The 20,939-nt window shown below is 37.7% G+C and overlaps 1 protein-coding gene across 1 annotated transcript in view; it reads left to right on the top strand.

Moving 5' to 3' along the window:
• The window catches only part of zgc:154058 (Transmembrane protein 150A-like), an 86,646-nt gene that overhangs the window by 38,411 nt on the left and 27,296 nt on the right, over window positions 1-20,939 (top strand). The window contains exon 5 of the mRNA XM_056470308.1: window positions 5,696-5,823. Within this exon, the coding sequence (XP_056326283.1) occupies window positions 5,696-5,823 (128 nt within the window). The remainder of the gene's footprint in view (window positions 1-5,695; window positions 5,824-20,939) is intronic.

Here is a 20,939-nt window from a genome sequence, read left to right as displayed (position 1 = left end):
TTAACTTCACAAATATAACAAATAATTGTTGATAAAGTTCTTACTGTAGTAAGATCTGCTTCATTCTTGTCTGTCACTGTGCTGTATATCTACATAAAACCTACGGCTCTGACACGCATGTGGAAATGGTGGGCAGGGAGAACCAGCTTATTTGCATTAAAGGCACAGGCAACAAAAACAGCTACAATGCCATAACAGCTCAAATTTTGCAGATTTAAAATGGTATAATAAATAATCTGATGGGTATTTTGAGCTAAAACTCTAGAGACACAAAAGATTTATATTAAATCTTAAAAAAGGGTTAAAATAGGTGGGGTTAAAATAACATTTATACATGTTTTTATTCATTTATGACCAGGGCTTGACATTAACTTTTTTGATCACCAGCCACTGTGGCTAGTAGATTTCCAACGTTACTAGCCAAAGATAAAATAAATCAGTTTTTACAGATGAGTTATTAAAACTATTATGTTTAGAAATGTGTTGAAAAAATCTACTCTCCGTCAAAATGAAATTGGGAAAAAAAATAAACGGGGCTAATAATTCAGGGGGGCTAATAATTCGGACTTTAACTATTTGAGTTCTGTAAAACATTGTTTGATAAAAGTGCTCAAAGCCATGTAAAAAGAATGTAAAATAAATAGTTGCTTCAAAAATGCTGGTTTGTTTTAGCCTAATGTTGGGTCAAAATGGACAAACCCAGTAAAAAAGTGAAAATTTTAACCCAACATTGGGTTTGTCCATGTTTGACCCAACATAAGGTTAAAATAACCCAACCTTTTTTAGAGTTTTGCCACTTGATTAATTTTAGGTTTGGTTTACTTATTTCTATTGGTAAGGTTTAGTGTATAGTTTAGCATAGATGATTCATTAAACAACAAGAGTCTGATGTATCCACTGTATCCAGTATGCAGATTTTTTTTTTCAAAATGACGTCTCACTTCTTTGTCCTTCAATTTAACTCTTCAGAATCACTATTAAATAGGGTTAACCTCAGTCATCAGCTATAATGACCTATAAGTAGGGCCAAACTGAATCCGCTGACATTTTTTGCTATTTCTGCAGAGAATTTTTTACAAAATCTGCAGATATATGCAGAATATCATAACTAAAAACTTAATTTATAAGATAAAAAATAATAGTTTTTTTTAGTTTTATTTAATGAAATGTAATGCATATCCATCTAGATCCATTTATTTGGTAAACAAGGCAAGTCTATTATATAATATATCTACCAAAAGACAGAAAATATTACTTTGCAAACTGTATTATAAATAAATCAAATTAACACTTTCATATTAATTAATAATATTAATTAAATTAATAATTACTGAAATATCTAGTAAAATATAAAATTGAAAAAAAAAAAAGCTGAATAATTATAAATAATTATAATTGTTTTTATAAATAAATAAATAAATAAATAAATAAATAAATAAATAAATAAATATATATACATTTACACACATTTACACAAGTAAATAAATACTTAATGATGGGCTAAAAATCTGCAGATTTCTGCACGCGCAGATTCTGTGCGGGCCAGCCTATAAGCAAGACTAACCAATATGTAAATTCATACTGGTTATACTTAAGTAATCGTGATCGCTGTAATGTTCACACAAAACTACTTCTAGGAATATTCTGGTAGTTGGTTTGGGCTGAGAAAGGAGGGGTGGTTTATTGTCTGTTCCACCACTCTAACGGGCCACATCTGCCCCAGTCACTTTTCATTAAGCATTAACCAAGCAGTAAAACAGTTGAGCAGATTGCAAACGCCTGATTTACGTTAAAGGTCTCCCCATGAAGCGCCTCTTTTATCCACTCTCTCCTCGTCTTTCCATGTTGACTACTTAGTAGACTTTCCAGTGAATAATGAATCTAAGAATACTGGAAATGGTGTTTTGTCAAAGTGAGTCAGACTAGGAGCCAGCTGTTTGGGAAACAAGGTAGAAAATAGATTATCCTTCTTGTGTCTCGTTTGTTAGGTCACACTAACCTAGCATAAAAAACATACCGTTTGTCATCAAGACTTACGGCATTTGTACAAACGTCTGATATAAAAAAGGAGCCAATTAAATTTTTTGGCTTTTTAATTCATTTAGATAATTTTAATAATCTTGGTTGTGTTTATAAGAAGCAAAGCAATGTGTGTTCAAGCTTTATTTATAAAAAAAAATCAAGTTATTTTTTTTTATATATCTTTGATTATATACTGCTAATCAGCTAACATGAAAACGACTATTAGATTTCCTAGTTCCTTCGAAAGCCCACCCTCAAAAGGCTCTGATTGGTCAGCTATCATAATGTGCTGTGATTCACAGATTGGCTCCACGTCACCAGGAAGTGTCACGTCCAGTCACTAGCACACGCTTTGCCTCTGTTGTGTAAATACTATCAGTCAGATTAGCTGTTAGCCGTATCAGTGTGAGGATGGAAACGCTGCTTTATTCGCACGTCTTTAATGCGATAATCCAGTTTTGCGCATAAAGTTCATTCGCATTTTTGGATGGAAACATAGCTACAGTAGCGCTGCTGAAGATTGTGGGTGTTTACAGCAGTTTGATGGATAAATATAAATTTGTAGCTAAATTGTCAACAGCATTTCCTGTTGTTTACATCCTTGTTTAAGTCCTTTGCTACAACATGCCGTTAACGCTAGACACTGTTCATGTAACTGATCAATTTTAACAAATAAAATTTCTTACAAGTTGTGGCTCACAATCAGTTTCTTCTATTATGGTTTAATCCAGCACTGAACTGGGAGAGATTCTGGGAGCTCTCCTTTGTCAAATGCTGGCTATATCTTTTTTTATTATTCTCTGCAACAAAATTAAATGGTAAGCACTTCTCTCTTTGTGTCATGTGCTTTGGAAGCCCAAATACAGAAACCGAACAAGCTCTGTGGAAATAGCAGTGTTTGGACGGCATTTTAGCTTTCTCTGCTATAATATTACAGGGCAACTGGCCACACCCCTTCACTGTGCAGAGTGTATGCCCGGATATTTTTTTGTAGTCCCCAAACTTTGTTTGCTGTAGGCTTTGCCAAGCCAATATCTTAAAATCAGAGATTTTGTTTATGTTCACACATTACACATCAACTAAAGTTTAAAATATGATAACATAGTGGACCTTTAGAATGTGTGGCTGTGATCACTACTGTTCAAATGTTTGGAACTAGAATACTTTTTTGTGAATACTTTAATTAAAGGATTTGTTTACTTGATGAAAAGTGACAGCAAAGATTTTACAATATTACATAAAAAGAGCTTACTGTTTGTCAAAGAATTCTAAAAGATATTGCATCTTAGATAGGGCTGTGATGGTCATCGTGACAGCTGCGTCACCGTGTTGGTCAGTTGCCACTGCGGTTGTCCATGCCACCGGTGGTAGTATGTAACGTCACGCACTCTAAAACACAAATTTCCGTTTTGTTGCCAAGTATTACATTTCTGTTAGACTATAACGTTAGGCGCGATTCAGCAAGTTCCAGTTCAAGTTCAGCCATTAGCCGTTGGAAAACCAAATGTCACATCGCCAACCTGGCAACATTTTGGATTTGTGCTGAAGGAGAAAGATGAGCCAATAATTTGTATTAAGCTATTTGTAGGGTTTGTTTAAAAAAATAAGTGTTAAATGGGCAGGCACATCGAATCTCCAGAGCCATCTCCAGTCATGTCACGCAGCCATGTATAATCAACTCATGTCTTCTGAACGCAAAAGCCTAGCTTGTCAGCCAGGTATCGCAGAGGCCTTTTCAAAAATGGCCAAATACAAAAGAGAAAATTGTGTTCTGAAGGTTGGATTGACGGGAGTGTGAGTAATTAATGACAGAAAGAATTTTCATTTTTGAGTGAACTTCTATTACGCATTATTTTACAGCATAATTGACCCAACGCCCCACCACCACCGCAACAACGGCAGTTGTTGGTGATTTCCCATCACGGTAGTAAAAAATTGTCACTTTCACAGCGCTAATCTTAGATGAGCCAACAATTCTCATTTTAGTAATATATGAAATTAAATTTGGAGTACAGAAATTAAATATGCAATATAGATATTATCCAAGCTTTACCTCCGTGAAAGATTTACCAATGAGAAGTTGAAGTCATAGAGAAGATGATGATGATGATGATGAAGATGCTGATTTTGAGTCAACAGCAAAAGGTTTTTTTTCAATTGTGTTGAATTGCATATATCACTTACATCCTCATGCATTTACATGTTGTATCATGCTGATGTATCCTTTTACTTACAGATTTTACTAGATGATTTGACACTTATTACATGTAATTTTGCATGTGTATACTTTAAATTGGCCAGTCACGATAAGTAAAATTTGTTGTGCAATATATTGTCATAGAAATGATTGTGATAAGTGATATTATTGTCATTTTAATACCAGTTTATGCCTATGTTTATATAATGATTATACAACAGCATATAAATAGGAATAAACACATTCAACGGACAAGAATGACATGTAAATGTCCTTGTAAAATTACTTTAACGTTATTTGTGAATTGTGTTATGGCCAACTCGCTCCCGACTGTACCATAAAAAGGATCAGATACACAAAAATGTATATAATAAAATAAGCATTTATTAAAGTCAATAACGAAGTATAACAAACTGTCCAGGGCAGGGGTCACCAATCACGGTCCTGGAGGGCCGGTGTCCCTGCAGGGTTTAGCTCCAACTTGCCTCAACACACCTGCCTGATTGTTTCAAGAATACCTAGTAAGACCTTGATCAACTTGTTCAGGTGTGTTTGATTAGGGTTGGAGCTAAAATCTTCAGGACACCGGCCCTCCAGGAAGAAGTTTGGTGACCACTGGTCTAGGGATTTGAAATAAATAAGAAATCAACTGAAATTCTCTCAACAAAATACAGCAGAAAAAAATAAGACGGCGAAACAAACGAGTTGGAACAAAATGACCAGTCTGGGGAATAACGGTCCACCAGAGGCAGTGCCGTTCTTCACAAAAAATTCAAATATATACATCTTTCACCCGTAAATTAACTAATTAACTGTGACGTCACACTGAGAGGCCACTGAAATGTAAGAAAAAGGAAGACAGGGTCGTAACAATTGAAGAACTGGAGAATAGAAACAGAACTCTTTTGGACAGCTTCTCCAAAACTGTCTGTAGTTTTCGGGAAAATGAAAAAATTCTCCTTTTCTTAACGTGTCAGTAATCATTGTTTGTGAACGGGTTCCCTGAACTCGCTGATGCCTCCAGTAGAGATTAGACAAAAGCTGCGCAGTCAGCTACAATGTTGAAGATTTTCATTTTTATATAAACATGATGGACGATATTTATATTGTGTCACCAAAAATGATTGAAGCCATGTCCATGTATCGCACGATAAGTCGATATATTGATTATTGTGACAGGAATAAACTTGAATGAACTTTGTTTAACAGTGTCTAGAAAATATGAACACACACATGAAGTCACATAATTTAGATGTCCTAGGCATTGTAAAACATTGAAAGCAAACATTTTTATGACTGCTGCAATAATTGTTCTGATGCTTGCACAAACTTTTCGTGTATTTCAAAAGCAGATCGCTGAAATCTGCTAGGCATTTGGATAATCACTTTTTAAAAATGATGTTTAGTGTTCTTTTAAATTTATGTTGGTTGTGGTGTTTCTTTAATTAAACCTCATTATTTTTCTCTCACCCTCAGTGATGGTGATTGTGTTGCTGCGCTATGCCCATGTGATAGAGAAACACCAAAACTGTGTGTTGAACACAGCAAGTCTCTCCACCGGCTGGATCTGTGCTGCTGGACTCATTATGGTCGGCAATTTCCAGGTAACAGCTTGCGTAAACCTTATTTACTGTCCTACTTTTGTCCAGAAACTGCTTGGAACAGCATGAAGTTTTCTCTAGGGTCATCAGGTTGAACATATGACAGCACACTGGGAAATTTACTGTCTTAGGCTTCAGGCTTCAGGCTTCACGCTTCAGGCTAGAACTGGTCATTTTGGTAACTTTATTTTAATTATGATAATTAGTTTTAGGAAGTTAATGAATATTGTACTGTTAATGCATTTGGTTTTTCAGACTGGATCTGCTTTGTGTGCTATTGCAGTGCAATAATGGACCTGCTACAACCAATATGCAGACACAGACGCTGCTGTAAGCGTTTAAGACATTCTGCTGCATGTATATGCATTTGGGCTATCAATTTAACGTTAAATAGATTAATGAACTTACGAGGGGGAAAGTCACCTTGCTTTTTATACATTTAATTGGTGAATCACATGATGCCAAAATGGTGTGATTCAGTTACCCAGTCATTTAAGTGAAGATTATTTATAAAATAATTTAGAGAGGATCATGTGCTTATGATTGCGTGCGGCTGGTCCCGCATTATTCAATTTATGATTCACCAATCAGACGATTCCTAAGCCACTATAAATACCCTAAGTTCCATATAACGTCACTCGTTCTAGTCCTTACCAAGCCAGCTGACGTTTCTGTGTGTTTACACGTTCTCCCCGTGCTCGCGTGGGTTTCCCCTGGGTTCCTCGGTTTCGTCCCACCTTGCAAAAACATGCAACTTAAGTTAATTGACTAATCCAAGTCGGCACTATAGACATGCACCTAGCAAGTAGTTATCTCTTAAGAGCAGTTCTAGGAGTTCTAGAGATCTGAGCTCAAACTCCCCTCTCGCCTTGCAAATGGGAGGGAGCCCCAGGCTCGAGGATCTTATAAGCTCAGGGCTCTCTCCTGAGACAGCTTGCCAAACAAGCTTTATAATCAATCATCAGCTAGTGTAAACTCTTGAAAGGGTTATTCACCCAAAAACTCTCCCTCACAACATCCTAGGTGTATATGACTTTCTTCTTTAAGTCGAATCCAATCAGAGTTATCTTTTAATGTGATTTTCTAGCTTTACAATGTCTACAGTTGGCTAATTTTTATCCAAAAGAAATCCAATCCATTGATAATAATAAGTGCCTCACGCAACTCTGGGGATGAGGAAAAGTCTCCTGTAGCAAAGCAATGCTGTTTTGTGAGAAAAATGTTAATATTTAAAATTTTCAATGACCGCCATTCATCGTCATCCTCTACTTCTTTTTTGAGGTGAATTTTTGAGGTGCATTAGCGCCAAAGAAGAAGACGAACACAACAAACGGCGGTCACCTGAAGTTACACAAAATGGTTTCAACAGTTTTAAATATTGGTATATGGTTGGATGTATATGATTGGATATATATATGGTTAAGGTGTTGCTAAGCGGTTGCTAAGGTGTTCACTAAAGTGTTGCTAGGCAGTTGCCAAGGTGTTCTGAGTGGTTGCTAGTGTGTTCTGAATGGCTGTTAGGCGGTTGCTAAGGCATTGCCTAGGTGTTGCTAGGCAGTTGCTAAGGTGTTCTAGGACATTGCTAAGGTGTTGCTAGGTGGTTACTAGGGTGTTCTAAGTGGTTGCTAGGAGGTTGCTGAGGCGTTGCTAGGCGGTTGCTAGGTGGTTGCTAGGGTTTTTTCTGATTAGTTGCTAGGTGGTTGCTGGGATGTTGATAGGTGGTTGCTAAGGCGTTGCTATGTGGTTGCCAAGCTGTTTCTTGGTGGTCACTAAGGTGTTGCTTGGGTGTTCTGGGTGGTTGCTTGGCAGTTGCTAAGGTGTAGATAGGTGGTTGCTAGGACGTTGCTGAGTGGTTGCTAAGTTGTTGCTAGGCGGCTGCTAAGGCGATGCTAGGCGGTTGCTTAGGTGTTGCTAGGCAGTTGGTAGGGTGTTGCTAAGGCATTGCTAGGTGGTTGCTAAGGTGTTGCTAGGCGGTTTGCTAAGGTGTTGCTAGGTCGTTCTTAAGGTGTTGCTAAGGGGTTGCTAGGGTGTTCTGAATGGTTTCTAGGTGGTTGCTGTATGACAGTCTGGTGCAAAAGTTATGAGGTCACAAAGTTCGGTCCAATGTTAAGTCAATGGGACTTTTCTGAATTTTCCGAGTCAGTTTTCTGAAAAGCGTAAGTCGGATCAGTTGGAAAAGATATAGCAACCCGAGCCAGACCAGTTTGGAGGTTTGGTGGTTGTAGTATGAACGGTCTAGGAGGAGAAGCAAATAGAAATTAGTTTCAGATGAAGAAGAAGTTTATGTAGTATAACAGTATGTTGGCTTTCTCAAGCCACCATAAATTTACATGAATCAACGTATTTTGTGATTCACAAGTGTTTTTCATTTATTCACGGTTGTGAATTGCATTATGAGACCTTGATATTGGCATTTTAGCAATTTGAAATAATATAATGAATAAGAAATAATATATAGAGACATAAGTCTGTAAAATAACAAAAATTGTACTGGCAGTTTATTACAAGGTTTTTTATAGCGGAATATACAACCCCAACACAGACAATATATCACTTTAAACTATTAAAATGTTCATAAATATTACTTTTTCGAACTTCTCAAGGGTAAACGTTGTTGGAAGAAAGATCAAAATCCAATAATGCAATTTAAAGCATAAATAAATGGTGAAAAATAAAAAAACAATAACATGAATTACAAAATATGGAAAACTGCTTATTTACAGATTTTTTTTAGCGTTTGCTAATGTTTGTGTTTGCTAGTAAATCTTAGTGTGCATGAGGATATATCAGAGTGTTTAGATAAGCACTTTCTGTTAAATATTTCTCCAGAATACCTGTGTCATCCACACTTGAGTTATACTTTACTCCCATTCTACCCTGGATCCTCCTCCAAAGTGTATAGGTAAACGGTAGACTCCATAAACCCCCTCATGCGGAGCCACATGCTCCTCTGAGACCTGTGAAACCAGCATCTTTTACCTTTATTCATGAATTGGCGTGAGCACTTGGCGACAGCGTCTTTGCAGGTTGAAATGTTTGGATGTTTGGCCGATTGCCTGGACCGCTAGCGATCTGGGGAGGTCGGCCAAAGGGGGCATCGCTAGTTTTTATGGGCCAGTTGCCACAGAGACTGAAGGGGGAGGCCAAACTTTCTCCTGATAATATATAAGTGGCTGCGTCTTAACTATGTACTTCGTCAAAAGCAATGTATAATCTTGTGTGTGAGTGCAGGAGAGCACAGGTTCAGACTTGTTTGTCCATCCGTCTGTGAAGCAGGCTGTATTAATGTCTTATTAGCTTTCATTGGCAGGTTTTGTAAAAGATACACAAACCTCCGTCTCTGCAGCATTATGAACTTTAAGGGTTATTTTGTTTCTGCTCCCCTGCATATTTGAAATATTTAAAAATCTCTTTTAAAGCCTCCCAGCAGGCACAGCACGTCAACATGAAATCAGATTGACGTTGTACACCAACGTTGTGGGGATGTTGCATTTTGTTTGTAAATAAAATTCTGGTTGACGTCAGAACCCAATATCAAGCTGACATCAATGTCCAATGTCAGACAGACGTTACGTTTTGGTTACTTTCCAACGCAACCTAAAAACAACCAAATATCAATGCCTAGTGATGTTGCAGCTTAATGTTGTGTGGAAATTACCACTATGACATCTATCAGATGTTAGATTTTGGTTGCCATACCTGACGAATAGATGTTAGTATTTGACGTCAATATGACGTTGGTTTAAGATGTTGGCTCAACGTTAGATTTTGGTCACTTTCCAACACAACCTAAAATCAACATAATATCAACATCTAATGATGTTACAGCTTGACGTGGTGTGGATGTTACCACTATGACGTTTATCAGACGTTAGATTTTGGTTGCCATACCTGACGAATAAATGTCAATATTGGATGTCAATATGACGTTGGTTTAAGATGTTGCCTCGACATTGGATTTTGGTTACTTTTCAACACAACCTAAAATCAACAAAATATCAACATCTAATAATGTTACAGCTTGACGTTGTGTGGACGTTACCACTTTGACATCTATCAGACGTTGGATTTTGGTTTTACCTGAAGAGTAAATGACATTTAACAACCTAAAAACAACAAAATATCAATGTCATTTGATGTAGTTATTGGACGTCAAAATAGCATTTTCCTTAGACCGGGGGTCTCAAACTCCCGGCCCGTGGGCCATTTACACCCCAACATCCTTCTCCTCCTCGTGAAAAATATAACAAGATTTGGCCCCCCCAAAACATGTTTTTGAATCATTGTTGTGCATATAGCCACTTGGTGTTTTGACCCTCCACTTATTAGACGTTTAAAGTGATGCACTATATTACATTGTATTTCAGTTTTACTTTCATTTTTTCTCAGCGTGCTGTCAAGAGTAACGCACATGCAGATTATTTCTGTGGCTGAATTAAACGTTGAAACAAATGTGCGTAACTGCTCTATTTTCACTAAAGCTTTATTTTTGTAAATATTCAAGGGTCATTTGATTATTATCAGTTTATCCCATCTGTATTTTGTTGTGCAAGCACTTCTTCATGGCTTACACATTATTCTGGTGGTGTAACAAATATGCTAATTTTGCTAATATTCGATTCAAATGGTCGCATTTAATAGATTTTCCTCATATGTGTATTGAGATGGGGTGACGCAGTGGCGCAGTAGGTAGTGCTGTCGCCTCACAGCAAGAAGGTCGCTGGTTCGAGCCTCGGCTGGGTCAGTTGGCGTTTCTGTGTGGAGTTTGCATGTTTTCCCTGCGTTCGCTTGGGTTTCCTCCGGATGCTCTGGTTTCCCCCAAAGACATGTGGTACAGGTGAATTGGGTATGCTAAATTGTCTGTAGTGTATGTGTGTGTGTGAATAAGTGTGTATGTGTTTCCCAGGGGGGGGCTGCAGTTGAAGGGCTTCCGCTACATAAAACAAATGCTGGATAAGTTGGCGGTTCATTCCACTGTGGCGACCCTAGATTAATAAAGGGACTAAGCCGAAAAGAAAATGAATGAATGAATGAATGCGTATTGAGATTTCCAAGAAAACAATGTACATTTTACTGCTGATTGAATTAGATGTTAAAGTAAATGTGAATACAGTATATACTTACTTTTCCCCTCTTTGCTGTAGTTTTACAAAAAAGAAAGATACTGAGAAGTGTAATTGCCAGTAAGTCAGTAAATTTACCCAAACTCTTCTGCTGTTCTTACATTATTTGTTAAACTTTTGGTAAAGCAACAATTGGTTGGGACAGAATAACAATTATTATTATTATCATTATTATGACTATTTAAATGTCAAAATGCTAATTTAAACAATCACAGATATATTTCAGCAGTTGTGTGAAGCAAAAAACATGCTGATTTGTGACAGTTAATGCTTGAATTATAAACATTATGACTGTTGTACTAAGATGCACCAATTACCATACCTGCCAACCCTCACGTTTTTCCCGGGAATCTCCCGTCTTTCAGACCCATCTCCCGCCTCCCTCCCGTTTTGTTATTTCTCCCGGAAAACTCCCGTAATTCTGATTCCTCAGCTTTTTGGTACGTTGTGTCTCTGCTGGGCAAGTCAGCAAGCTTGTTAACATTTACCAGGCTGATTTCCAATACGTTGATGCTTCTAAAAGCTTATCAATAGATCTTAAAACAAATCCACATGAATCAAGCATTTTAATCTGAGGCTTTTGAAGATCTGAAGAGACTCCATCAATTCATGGACAGGTTTCATTTAGGCTTTTATTCAGTTATAAAATTTGATTAGGTATCAGCTATGTTTAACAAAAACATAGAAGCACAGGATCTGTTGTGGAGTTTCAAGCATGCTTAAATTGCCCATCTATTCACATGGATTAGTTTTAATAGTTTTTTCTTCAACTTTTGGATTTTCAAAGTGACTCCCTACTAGGCATGGGACGATAACTGTTTTCAAGGTATACCACGGTTTGGAAAATTCAAGGTTTTAAAACCACCAAAATTTTCTACTATACCATTCCTACAGTATGTGTAAGATTTTATTACTTTTTTGTTTGTTTCTTAGTATCTGCAGCAGAAAAAATATCCAAATATGCTGTTTTAAATTGTAAAGAAATCTGTGTTTTTGAAACTAATGAAGACAGCAGAAGTCAAAGATTTATTTTAATTATTTAGCCTGACATGTTTACTGCTCCAAAATATCATAAATCTTTCAAAAAGTTAAATATATTGTGTTCAAGGGGGAAAAAGTTTTAGTTTTTTACCCAGACATTTAAAAAGAATATATTTTAGAGCAATTATCACAATACCGTGATACCGTGAAACAGTGATATTTTTATCCAAAGTTTTCATACCATCTTATACCAGCTCATGCCTACTCCCTACAAAGGGACAGAAATCAAAGTGTCATCTAAAAAATCTTCATGTTTTGAATAGGAATAGATAGATGATGGATCAGGTTTAGAAGGGCGACACGGTGGCTCAATGGTTAGCACTGTTGCCTCACAGCAAAAGGACTTGGTTCGAGTCCCAGCTGAGCCAGTTGGCATTTCTGTGTGGAGTTTGCATGTTCTCCCTGTATTCCTGTGGGTTTGCTCCGGGTGCTCCAGTTTCCCCCACAGACCAAAGACATGCACTATAGGTGAAATGAATGAATTAAATTGGCCGTAGTGTATGTGTGTAAATGAGTTTATATGGATGTGTCCCAGTACTAGGTTGCAGCTGGAAGGGCATCCGCTGTGTAAAACATATGCTGGATAAGTTGGCGGTTCATTCCGCTGTGGCGACCTCTGATAAATAAAGGGACTAAGCTGAAGGAAAATGTTTACTATCATAAGTTTTAAAAATATATATTATTATACCTTAGTTATTGTGTTTGTGTTGTACTGAAGCCTGTAAAAAATTGGCTCACAATTATGATTTATTTCCTTTCACTTTATTAAAACATTTATTAAAGTCACTATTTTTAAAGAAAAAAGTCAAAATTCCTAGTCAATATTGATATGTTTAAAGACCTCTCAAACTTGCCTGGAATCTCACACTGGATAAACCTAGTATTTTCAGCAGGGAACATGGGTTTAAAGCCTGATGTTAAGCCATTATGATGATACAGGACCACCCGTACTGTGTAGAAAGCTGCAGTGTGTGTTAAAGAGAGATAGATCCATGTTTGGGTCGCACATGTGAGGTCTGCAGTCCGTTAGGTCACGTTTGCCAGCCCCCTCCTAACTCCACTCCGATGTTTTCCTTCATCTGTAGTCTGGAGCTGGTCAAAAAAAAGCAACAAAAAAGGCAGTCTGCTTCTGAAGTCCCTCCCTTCTGCTCTGTTTGTGTAAGAAAAACGTGAAGGGAACGTTCCTACCCACCACTGGCCACATCGTGCTCCGGTCAGGCCTTCATTAAGACGAGCTGAAATGTAACAGAGATGCTGTTTGCCAAATAAAACTCCCTGGATTTCTGAGGAGCAAAAGCTGTTGCAGGGGGAACTGTTTTATACGGATTGTGGAAACTATATAATTATAAAGAAGAGTATTGTGGCTTTCTTCTTTGAGAATGCTAATGTGCTCTTTGTTATTTAAAAAGTAAACATTAACTTTGAATTGTATCAACACTTTACAATGTTAATGTTGTGCTGTATTTTGGAAAAATTGTAATACTTTTTAAAGTAAACATTTCCTTGTTTTAATCATTCATTCATTCATTTTCTTTCGGCTATGAAGCATATGTTTTACACAGCAGATGCCCTTTCAGCTGCAACCCAGTACTGGGAAACATCCATACACTCTCACATTCACACTCATACACTACGGCCAATTTACAAAACCACATACAAACGAATCCACTTTTGATAGTTGGAAAAATAAGCTCTGCGCCGCGGCGCATGGTCTAACAGGGTTGAGCTTATTTTCTTAATGAGTTATGGGTGTGTTTTGAGAATAAACCAATTAGAGTCTTATCTCCCATTCCCTTCAAGAGTCAGTTGTGTCGCGCCATGACGTATTTGCTATTTACATGGCGGACTTTGTAAGTGGAAAATCTGAAAGCTTTACTAGCGAGAAAACAGTTAAACAGAGCATCTACAGCGAGAAAGAATGAGCCTCCTCCAATCGGCCGTTACTTTCAGTTTGACTTTCTCTCTTTCGCGGATAGTGAAACATGTTGTACGCACAGACATCCATTAGCCTACATAATTAATTTAGTTTGTTAAGTGCAAAGATTTGTTTCAAAACTATTTCTAAATTTAGTTCTAATTTCCAGCAAACTAATAAATGAACAATAATAACAAAGTGTGGTCAAAAAACCGAGTTATATCCAAACACATGCTATGCCCCATAGAGTCCAAAACCTGACAGGTGGACAAATCTAAGCTTGTTTTTAATAAAACAAATATAAATATGCATATAATAAATAATACTACTACTAATAATAACATTATACAAAAGCAAATTGTCATGACTAAACTAAAAAAAGCCCCCCGAGATGAAGAAGGCATGGAGGTACTGGTTTTTATATTTATGTAGAAAGTATTAATTTTTGTAATATTTTAATCCTTTAATTCTTCTTCATTTGTAAAGATATTTCTGTATTGCTGTACATTCTGTGTGTATTAAGCAATGTGTAAATGAGGCGCACAACTAACACGCTCTGCGCTGGACTTTAGACCTGCTTTCAGCTGGTTTATTTTAGTTCCCCAAAATAGCGACGTGCCAACAATGCGCCTTAACACACCTCTTTTCTAGACTCAAACACATATGAGTACACAAAGTAGCGCAAATGGATTTGCTATTTAAACAACGTGGCGGAAAACAGGAAAATTAAGGTTGCGTTGGTCTGAAAATAGCAACACAACAGGGCAAATGGGTATTGGGCCTATTGTGCCGGGTGTATGATAGGGCCCTTAGTATCATACTCAGTGGCGGTTCCTTTGTCAACAAGCTTGGATGCATATTTTTGTGAAAAAGTGAGATCAGGCATCGGTGGCAGACAGTGGAGGTATGACTGAGGCCTCTCTTGCGTGGTGTCGCACGCACTCTCTCTCTCTATTTCCTATGACTTTTGTCAGTGATGGTATTTACGTGCATCAGTTTCCCACATTCGTCGGAAGTTAACCCCAAATTGACACAGGTAATACAGGGTGTCCGCAGGGTGTCTTAAAAAGTATTAAAAGTTGATAAATCAATTATGAAAAATATGAAAGCCCTTAAAAGTTATTAATCTTGTTTTTACAAGGTCAAAAACTTTGTTCAAGCATTGTCCAAAGTATTTGACTCAAAAAAAGCATAAATATATTAATTTTCCTCCTAATATTAACAATGGCATGCTCCATCCACGAGATTGGTTTGGGCCGGGCGCATCCGGCCAAGCTCCTCCGTCTGGGTGATGTCACGTAATTTGCAACAAACGCGGGAAGGTGATGTGAAGCTCTCACAAACAGTGGCTGAAGCCTGTCGCTGAAAACAACCTCGTAATTTATTCTTTCAAGCTTTGTTTCCTCTGAGCTTATCTGAGTTCTGTTGCACGGTTGTGCTTCATTGATTTATTTAACTACAACTGTTTATTAAGTAAAAGGTTTAATACTGATTAGAACTTGAAGTGATGATGAGGTCTTAAAATATTCTAAGAAGGTCTTTAAAAAGTCTTCAAAAAGGTATTGAAATTATCTTTAGGATTACTGCAAATACCCTGTAATAAAAAGGTTCAACTTCAGTTATGTTCATGTTGTGAAAAACATGTTTATATTAGCCTTCTGTTTTCAGTAGCAATTTTAACACTTTTAATATAGGAAGTTCTCAGCTATTATTAATCAGAAATTGAGTGTACATAGTTTCACGTTAGGAAATGCAGTCTTGAATTTACAAACAGTCGGCAATTACCAGAGAACAGATGTAGCACATTGATAAAATTTAGTTTCCAGTCACGCTCATGTCAAAGTAATATTCAACTCGTTTAGTTGCCTTCATTTGTTTTTGTTTTCAGTAGTGACGTACAGCACAAGTCTTCAAACACATGATTTTTTACAACATATTTTTATTAACTAAATATAAGGGGATAACACTCCTCAGCCTCCCTGGGAAAGTCTATGCCAGTGTACTGGAGAGGAGGATCCGTCCGATAGTTGAACCTGGGATTCAGGAGGAACAATGAGGTTTTTGTCCAGGCCGTGGTACACTGGACCAGCTCTATAACCTCACCAGGGTACTCGAGGGTTCATGGGAGTATGCCCAACCAGTCCACATGTGTTTTGTGGTCTTTGAGAGGGCATTCGATCGTGTCCCTCGTGGCATTCTGTGGAGGGTGCTCTAGGAGTATAGGGTCAGAGGGCTGTCTCAACCCTGTATGAGCAGAGTAGGAGCTTGGTTCGCATTGCCGGCAATAAGTCAAACTTGTTTTCTGTGCATGTTGGACTACGGCAGGGCGGCCCTTTGTCACCAGTTCTGTTCATAATTTTTATGGACAGAATTTCAAAGAGCCTTGGGCTGGAGGCGGTACGGTTTGGGGACCAAAGGATCTCATCTCTGTTATTCGCAGACAATGTTGTTTTGTTGGCTTGTTCGAACATGGACCTTCAGCATGCACTGGGGCGGTTTGCTGTTGAATGTGACGCGGTTGGGATGAGAATCAGCACCTCCAAGTCCGAGGCCATGGTACTTCACCGGAAAAAGGTAGTTTGCCATCTCCAGGTTGGAGGAAAGTCCTTACCTCAGGTGGAGGAGTTCAAGTATCTTGGGGTTTTGTTCACAAGTGAAGGAAGGATGGAACGTGAGATTGACAGGCGGATTGGGGCAGTGGCAGCAGTAATGCGGTTGATGTACTGGTCCGTTGTGGTGAAGAAGGAGCTGAGCCGAAAGGCAAAGCTCTCGATTTACTGGTCAGTCTATGTTCCTACTCTCACCTATGGTTATGAGCTTTGGGTCATGACCGAAAGGACTAGATCTCGGATACAAGCGGCCGAAATGAGTTTCCTTCGCAGGGTGGCAGTGCGCACCCTTATAGATAGGGTGTGGAGCTCTGTCACCCGGGAGGAGCTTGGAGTAGAGCCGCTGCTCCTCCACATCAAGAGAAGTCAGCTGAGGTGGCTCGGGCATGTTTCGGATGCCTTCTGGATGCCTACCTTGGTTTTCCAGGCATGTCCCACAGGGAGGAGACCTCGTGGAAGACCCAGGACACGCTGGAGGGACTATGTCTCTCGGCTGGCCTGGGAACGCCCCTCGGGATCCCCCTGGAAGAGCTGGAGGAAGTGTCTGGGGAGAGGGAAGTCTGGGGTTCTCTCCTAAGACTGCTTCCCTCGTGACCCAGCCCCAGATAATCGGTAGAAAATGAATGAATGAATGAATTTTTAAACATAGTAGTTTAACTAATTTCTAAAAACTACTTTTTTGTCTTTCCTATGGTGACATAATATTTTACTAGTTATTTTGCAAGATAGTTGTATTCAGATTAAAGTGTAATTTATAGACTTAATTAGGTTATGTTAACTAGTAAAGTTAGAATAATTAATCAAGTTGTTGTTTTGTTGTGTAGACAATCAAAAAATAATAATAAAAGCTAATAATACTGCCCTTAGAATAGTTTAAAAAACTGCTTTTATTCAAGACAAACTATAAGAAATAAGACTTAAAACTCCAGAAGAATTATTTTCGTTTTTTGGGAATCACTGTGAAAATCTCCTTGGTTTGTTAAAGTTCTCTTGGGAAACATTATTTAAAATAAACTGGAGGGCAAAAATGTGTTATCCTACAATAAAATGTTACTTATTAAATAACATTAATTTATAAATGAACATGGAAGATTATTTTGAGTTTAAGTTATTTAATTAGCTTGTTTATGAAGACTGCAGAGTGATGCATGAAAAAAAGACTTTAAATAACTGTTTAAGTAGTTCATTTTATACTGATGTATACAAAAACCTTTTGTAACATTACAAAACTTACAGTGACTTGAGATCAGTTTATAGAATCCTTGCTTATTAAAAGTATTGTTGTTATTATTATACATTTTCCAATGGTCCTGCTGACCTCAAACATGTAAACGGTAGTGTACATGTTTTTCTTCAACACACAGTACAACAATTTATAATGCTTCATTTCAAGGAGAAACGGAACAAACAAACTGATGACTCAACCTGCACTACACAGATGTTTGGTAGATCAGATGCTGTCTCTCTTGCAAATCACAGTTCAAGGATGTGATTGGAGTTGATGTATTTTTTTAAGAGACAAAAAGTTCTGCTTCTAGATTCAGTAGGAAATGTGTCTACACAGGAAAGAACGCTGCACTCGTAAAACAACTTCACAGGGTCTTAAACATCACAAATAGTACTTTTTTTACTTCCACAAATGTGAAATGGAATATTTAACAAGAAAATGTGTAGTTTGAAGCCTGATCTTATTTTTTTTTTCATTGGGAACTGATTGGATTGTAAGATGTTGGTAATTTTGACCTATAAGCATAGTCCAGGTGTTTGCTTTCACCTGGAATTGGGGTTCCAGACTAGTATTTGGCAGCACTGGCTCTAGTGCAGGCATGGGCAAACTCGATCCTCGAGGGCCGGTGTCCCTGCAGAGTTTTGCTCCAACACTAATCAAACACACCTGAACACCCTAATTAGTGTCTTCAAGATCACTAGAAAGCTACAAGCAGGTGTGTTTGATTAGAGTTGGTGCAAAACTATGCAGGGACACCGGCCCTCCAGGATCGAGTTTGCCCATCCTCTAGTGTCAATAAATTCTACAGATGATGGCAACAACATTCAGTTTGGTAATGCTGCACAATTTAGATATTACAGGTTTTGTCCCTTAGAAGTGTACTTTTTATTCTTATTAAGAAAAACAGTACCATCTTCACCAATTAATCAAGAAACGGGAATTTTCATAAATTCTTTTAATGATTCTCATTGGAAATGCTTGCTTAAGCCTACATTTTTGTGAAACCACAAAAGCGTACTTCAACATACGTTTGACTGCAGTTTCTAGGTAAAATGAACACTACATGGCAGTATGATGCCAACAACTTGTTCCTTTTCACACTAATGATATTTAAAGCGGCATATTATTGATGAATAGAGGGTGACACAGTGGCTTAGTGGGCGCCTCACAGATAGAAGGTCACTGGTTTGAGTCCCGGCTGGGTCAGTTGGTCACTATAGGTGAATTGAATAAACTAAATTGGCCATAGTGTATGTGTGTGAATGAGTGTATGGGTGTTTGCCAGTACTGGGTTTCATCTGGGAGGGTATCCCCTGTGTAAAACATATGCTGGATAAGTTGCCGGTTTATTCTGCTGTGGCGAAATGAATGAATTATTAATATTTGGCAGCACTGGCTGCATTTGTCATTAAGTTCTACAGATGGTGGTAAAAACGTTTTATTTGGTAATGCTGCACAGTTTACATATTACAGGTTTTGTCTCTTAGAAATGCACAATTTACAGTAGTCTAAGTTGAGAGTAATAGGCAAGAAAAACAGTACCATTTTCACCAGTTATTCAAGAAACAGGAATTTTCATATTTTTTTAAAAATAATTAATTAATTTTTTATTGATTGAGGCTAATCGGAAATGTGTGTTTAAGTCTACGTTTTTGTGTTTGACTGCAGTTTCTATGTAAAATGAACACTATGAGGCAGTATGATGCTAACAACTTGTTCCTTTTCACACTAATGATATTTACAGGGATGTATTATTGACAAATAAAGGATTATTTTCATGCAGATCTATGCACAACACCAAATAAAAGGCACAAAACAACTTAAAGGTGAAAAGCCATGCCTTCTCGTAAACTTGTACATAGCTGTGGATTTGAAACAGTTAACAAAGCGTGTCCTAAGCCAGTGATCCTCAACATTTTTATCATTGCGGACCGGTCAACACTTTGACAATTTGGGGTGGGCAACCATCAACCTTTTTTTCAGAGGAACATGCTGACAAAATGTTGCTGTCACTTAGTTTTATTTATGGGGAAAATGATTACAAAGCACTGCAGTGTTTGGGTGTTCTGTGTTCGTCTGAGATAAATAGTCTACCGAAATGTGTATAGACATGGGACGATAACCGTTTTCAAGGTATACCATGGTTTGGAAAGTCAAGGTTTTAAAACCACCAAAATTTTCTGCTATACCATTCCTAAGGCATGTGTACGATTTTTTATTTATTTTGTTTGTTTTTTAGGACAACATTATCTCCAGGAAAAACATATCCAAAGATGCCGTTTTAAATTGTAAAGAAATCTGCCTTTTTAAAACAAGAGCAGAAGTCAATGATTTATTTGAATTATTTAGCCTGACATGTTTACTGCTCCAAAATATTTAAAATGTTTCTCAAAATAAGATATACTGCATTCAATATTAATATGTTAATAATAATATTAATATTAATTTCAATATTAATATGAAAAAGTTTTTGTTTTATACCCAGACATTTAAAAAGAACTTATTTTAGAGCAGTAATCACAATACCGTGACATCGTGATATTTTTATCTAAGGTTATCATACCGTCAGAAACTTATACCGACCCATGCCTAGTGTATATTCCAAACAAAGTATGAAGCTGATCAGTCAGTTCTTGTCACGTGACTCGCAGTGCGCTTTCCGCATTCATTCAACAGGGATGCATCTGGAAGCCACGAGTGCATCACGCAGCGCACCTCCATTGGTAATAACGAACTTGTGTGAACTCTAGAAAAGACGTGATATGCGAACGGCCCCTAAAAGGCCATCGTCATTTGCGATCTCCAGCATATGATCTTCTTGCACAGACATTTTGGATTCACCTGATTTGTTGACAAATGGGTTGTGGATCCATTTCTTGGTAGTTTGTGGGTCCTTCACAAGGCCTTTTGCCCTTAGCAAAGAAACTTTCAAAATACATATGTTTCTTAATCATTTTGCTGCTTGTAAGTTAAATTTTGGTGCTCAAGTGACCGAGATGTAAGCGAGAGAATACGGTAATTTTTCTAAATAAAAGATTGTTCAGACAACAAATAAATTGGAAATAATTAATGATTTTTTTGTGAGGCCCGATACCAATTGATCAACAGACGGGTACTAGTCCATGGCCTGGTGGTTGAGGTCCACTGCCCAGAAGCGACATATTTCAGTTTTACAAAAAAATAGACAGCACCCTCTAATGTAT

The sequence above is a fragment of the Danio aesculapii genome, chromosome 13 (assembly GCF_903798145.1).
Source record: "Danio aesculapii chromosome 13, fDanAes4.1, whole genome shotgun sequence".
In the NCBI taxonomy this organism is placed as follows: Eukaryota; Metazoa; Chordata; class Actinopteri; order Cypriniformes; family Danionidae; genus Danio; species Danio aesculapii.
Note: the sequence above shows the minus strand (reverse complement) of the source record. Positions and strands in the feature narration are given on the sequence as shown.